The 4,906-nt window shown below is 32.8% G+C and overlaps 1 protein-coding gene across 1 annotated transcript; it reads left to right on the top strand.

Moving 5' to 3' along the window:
• The first annotated feature begins 408 nt into the window (after positions 1-408).
• On the top strand, positions 409-4,172 carry LOC107771738 (uncharacterized). Its single transcript, XM_016591180.2, has 4 exons — positions 409-759; positions 1,991-2,202; positions 2,630-2,891; positions 3,774-4,172. The coding sequence occupies exons 1-4, from the start codon at positions 409-411 to the stop codon at positions 4,095-4,097; spliced, it is 1,149 nt and encodes a 382-aa protein (XP_016446666.2). The 3' UTR covers positions 4,098-4,172.
• The last annotated feature ends 734 nt before the right edge of the window (positions 4,173-4,906 follow it).

The following is a 4,906-nucleotide window of genomic DNA, read 5'->3' as shown; positions in this document are numbered from 1 at the left end:
GTTTAGCAAATTTGCATCAATACGTTACGGGCTCACACGATCTTTCATTTTCTGCAATTTGAAAAATCAATATATATATATATATATATATATATATATATATATATATATATATATATATATATAAAGATGCTATCATTTAAACAAACCTAAAGAAATATGGAAACTTAGTATCTCAGTAAATTGGCAACTTGAACTTTTATCTTTTATTTGTGATGGTTCGATTCTCTACTTTATAACTCCACCCTTCCTCCCCGTTTTTTTATAAAAAAGAAAAAGTCTTTTCCTATCGTATAATAAAAAATTTAAAATAAAAAAACATAAAGAACGTGGTATCAACTAATTAACTTGGGAAAGCATCAAAGTCAGTGCTTTGTGCCAACACTATGGGTTTTAAACAAAGATAATATGCATGATTGCTTGCTATTCAATTGGCAGCTCAAATTCTTCCGAGTTATATCTACATGCATTAATCATTTCTCTTCCCTAAAAGCTCTCGGTATTCTTGATTTCCAGAAAATGCCACATCTCAAAAAAAATCTACAGTCTTTGCCAAGTAATTGTGCTGGCTGTTTAACTAATAAACCTTCAAAATCTTCTACCCAACCAGCTGATGATAAGTCTTCCAGAATTAGGCTACGTGATGGAAGATATTTGGCTTACAGGGAAACTGGAGTTGCCAAGAACATGTCCAGTTACAAAGTGATCGTCGCTCATGGTCTTAACGATTCCAAAGAAATCAATTATCCAGAATGCCAAGTACGTACCGAGGGTGTGTTTGGAATAGTAGAAATTATTTTCCAAGAAAATATTTTTGATGAAAAAGTTACTTTTTCTGGTGTTTTGCTACCAAAAATATTTTTCTTTCATCAAAAGAGGAAAAAAGACTTCCCTAACGGACATTGTTTGACTTCCTAGGCGTTTGGCCATAAGTTTTTAAATATGTGTTTGTTTATAGTATTATGACCGTTTGGCCATAGATTTTGCCAAAATAAATTTAGGTTTTATTTGGCAAATACATGTTTGGTCATATATTTTGCCTACATTTTGGCAAAATTCCAAATCTCAAAACCAGCTCAATAGCTGGTTTTGGACCAAAATATCACTATTATATTTTTTTTAAAATTGCCCCAAACTTTTGTATTTTATCAAAGAGCCCACCATTTATTATTTTTTTAACAATATTGTTTCGTCTTCTCGGTCACCTGATAGTGTATCATGAAGTTCATTATAAAAATGATAATTTTGTATCAAATTTGTTTATGTTCAGGACTATGGTTTGCGATAATATAATGAATGTTATTGATAATGGTACTGTTGGGTATTTGTGATAGTTTTTAGAACTTGTGGGTATAAGTCATGTTTTATGTTTTTCCAAAATAAATTTGGGAAATATGTTTTGAAAACTGATATCTAAACACATTTTCATCTTCAAACCAAACTTCACCCAAATCAGATTTTTCAGAACAAATTTAGGAATCTATGGCCAAACGCTAGCTTAATCTTAGTTTTTGGGAGATTTTAAAAACCAAAATTTCAAATCCCAAATATAGCTTAAGACCTCTTTTTTGGGCCAAATCATGATCATTTTAGTGGGCAAAAATGGGGGGTTTTAATATATCAAAACTTGCCCCAAAATTCTTGTCCAAACACATTTTTAATTTCAAATCAAACTTCATCAAATCAGCCTTTTTAAAATATATTTGGGAATCTATGTCCAAACATGTCCTTTATATTATTTGCTCTAATACTTAGACACTATTATTAATCTTTAGGACTCAACAATTTCATCAAAAAGTACACTCTAAAATATTTTTCATTCGCCAACCAAATACCAAAAAATATTTCCTGAAATACATTTCTCATGTAAAATGACGTCCGTCATACCAAACATAATCGCAGCTATCTTAGAACACTACATAATTATCTTCAGCTAGCTAGCTACTTCATGAGTTTTATTTGAAACTGAAGTTTTAAGCTTTATTACCAGGAACTCAAAAATGAAATAGGAATATACCTGGTTCAATATGATCGACCTGGATATGGAGAGAGTGATCCGAATCCAGACCGCTCATCGAAAAATGAAGCATCTGATATTGAGGAATTAGCTGATCAGTTAGAACTAGGACCCAAGTTTTACATTATTGCAATCTCTGCAGGATGTTACTCAGGTTGGAGTTGCCTTAAACATATACCACAAAGGTATTCAAAAGATCAATTGTTTTCCGATTTTTGTCAAAGAAGTACTAACATTGTTATCGGTAACAGTAACACCTCTTCTAAGCAAGTAATTTTCTGTTTATTGAGTGTTTGGAATGACGGAAGTTGTTTTTTAAGAAATAAAAATTTCATGACAAATTTATTTTTCAATGTTTGGTTAGTGATGATTTTCCTCACTTGATGATTTTCGTTATTGTTTTCCTTAAACATTTAGTTTCATGTTACTTGCTCCAATTCACACTTGGACATTATTATAAAAAAACTCTAAGCTTTACTAAAATCAATATTTAATAGAGTACATATTTTTGTTAAAAATACTTTTCATTCACGAATCAAATACTATATCGGAAAACATTTTTTTTTTTTAAAAAAAATTAGCTTATATACACACGTATTATTTATGTTGCAGGCTAGCAGGAGTGGCTCTTGTAGTATCGCCTATAAATTACACATGGCCTTCACTTCCTAAAGATATGATAAAGGACGACCCTAGGAAGAACATGATTGGAAAACTGGTCTGGTTGGGAAAAAATGCTCCTGGACTACTTTATTGCATTCATATTCTGTCCTCTTCCCTCAAGCGTCGTGGTAATGCTCAAGAGACTAATAAGAATCTCACCAACCATGACGTTGAGATTTTGAAGAATCGACAACAAAAGTTGGCTGGTCAGGTAATAGTAGTTTCTTGCTAGTTACTCCGTTCAAAAAACAATGATACACTTCAAATTTTTAGAGTCAAACGAGTTGTTCTTTGACCGTGATATTTTCATATGCCTTTTAAATACTTTTAATTGTTAATTATTGTGACTTATAGTAGGTTTTATGTAGTTTTTAAATATGTAAATTTTATTTTAAAAAGCATAAAGATTCTATATCCGAATTCACAGTTAAATTTAAAAAGTTTGACTCTCAAAATTTGAATTGTATTATTCTTTTTGAGGCGGAAGGAGTAGTACTTAAGCTGCATTCATGCCTTTGGGTACAAGAATACAGATTTGACCTATAAATTCTCTCTGTGTAAACTTTTCACGCTATCAATATCACAGTATAGTTTAACAAGTTTTAAAAGGCAAGGGCAGAGTTACCTATTAGGAAGGGGGTTCAATTGAACTTTTTTATTGAAAATTATACTGCAAAAATAAAGTCAGAACAAGTACTTTTTGTATATGCATGAATTGTTAATCCCTTAACATAAGAAAAGTCTAGTATAATGGTAAAGGTGATTCAAAAAATATTTTTGTTGTAGCTTCAAATCCTAGCTAGGTATAATATTCTTACATATTTTTGAGTCCCTTATATCCCGGCTTCACAACTGAATAACTTGTTGCTTTTTTTGTTTGAGTTAAACTTTTTATGCGATGACAATATAAATTGATTTATACCATCAAGTTAAGGTGAAAGCGTTTATATTGTTAGTGCATATAAGTTAACTTATTTGATTCGAATTCTCCGAGTTGTAATGAACTCACTCCTACTATAAACATGAACATGTGATTATCTATTAAGTCTAGTGACGTAAAACTATTTTTACGCTAACAAGCAAGTTTGTGCAGGAGCGTATGAGGAGGAGGGACTTTAACACAGTTGTTCGCGACCTTGTTGTGGTTTCTGGAAAATGGGATTTTGATCCATTGGAACTGAGCAATACTTTCTCACAAGATGATAGTTGTGTTCATATTTGGCAAGGTAATGAAGACCCACTCGTGCCTTTCCAAATACAGAGATACGTTATTAAAAAACTGCAATGGATTAAGTACCATGAAGTTCCTTACGGAGGTCACCATCTACTCTACGACAAAAATCTTTGGGAAGCTATTTTAAGGTCGCTATTGCTTGGTGATGGTTCTAATCAATATGAACCCAAACTAGATGACTAGCTAAATGAATTCACTTGTGAAAAAGGATTGAGTTGAGGCATTTTCCTTTAATTTCTCTTTTGACTTCTTTTGTCATCATATGCAATATATACTAATACATGAACATTGGAAGGAATTTACTCTATTTTTCAGGTTGTTTAGTAGTTAGATCATGTCATTAAAATAATTACGTGTTAATGACATGATTGTTTAAAAATTTTGTTACACCGTAGAATTTACCCTGGCTTTTTTTTTAATGGGAAGTACATGTCGGATACTTTTCCAACCAAATTAAACCTATATTCTTCTTTTTTACTTAATTTAGCCTATAACTCTGTATACGGGTGAAACCGAGCCCTTTGGACGCCTCGGTTCCAGATGAAGTAAACGGAGCAGAGATGTGACTATAAGGAACCGGAATCGGAACAAGGAGCCCCTCGAGTCGGGGTCCGGGCAAAACACCTGCCCTCGGAAGAATCGGGGCCACGTCTCCCAGGTCCGATTCGAACCCCAAAACTTCGGAGAGTATTACTAGATAATCGAGCAGACAAACAAATGGTCGTAATATCCGTGCCCAGTCGAATGTTACGGCGTGAATCTCAGCACGTATCGGCAGAAAATCAGTGATTACTAAAACGGAAGATTTTTACCTCTTTTGGAATTGTACTTAGGGTAAAACTCTGCTACTATATAAAGGGGAGTCTAACTATTCATTAGGCATGATTGTAATATGCATATCAAGGCAATATACTCTTATCTTCTGTTATTCAAAGTTCTTACTTTTATTCATCAGTTCTTCATTATCGTGAGCTCGGGATCGAAGGAAGGCA

This window comes from Nicotiana tabacum, chromosome 22 (genome assembly GCF_000715075.1).
Source record: "Nicotiana tabacum cultivar K326 chromosome 22, ASM71507v2, whole genome shotgun sequence".
NCBI classification, from domain to species: domain Eukaryota; kingdom Viridiplantae; phylum Streptophyta; class Magnoliopsida; order Solanales; family Solanaceae; genus Nicotiana; species Nicotiana tabacum.
The sequence above is the reverse complement of the archived record's forward strand: the minus strand, read 5'-3'. Positions and strand labels throughout refer to the sequence as shown.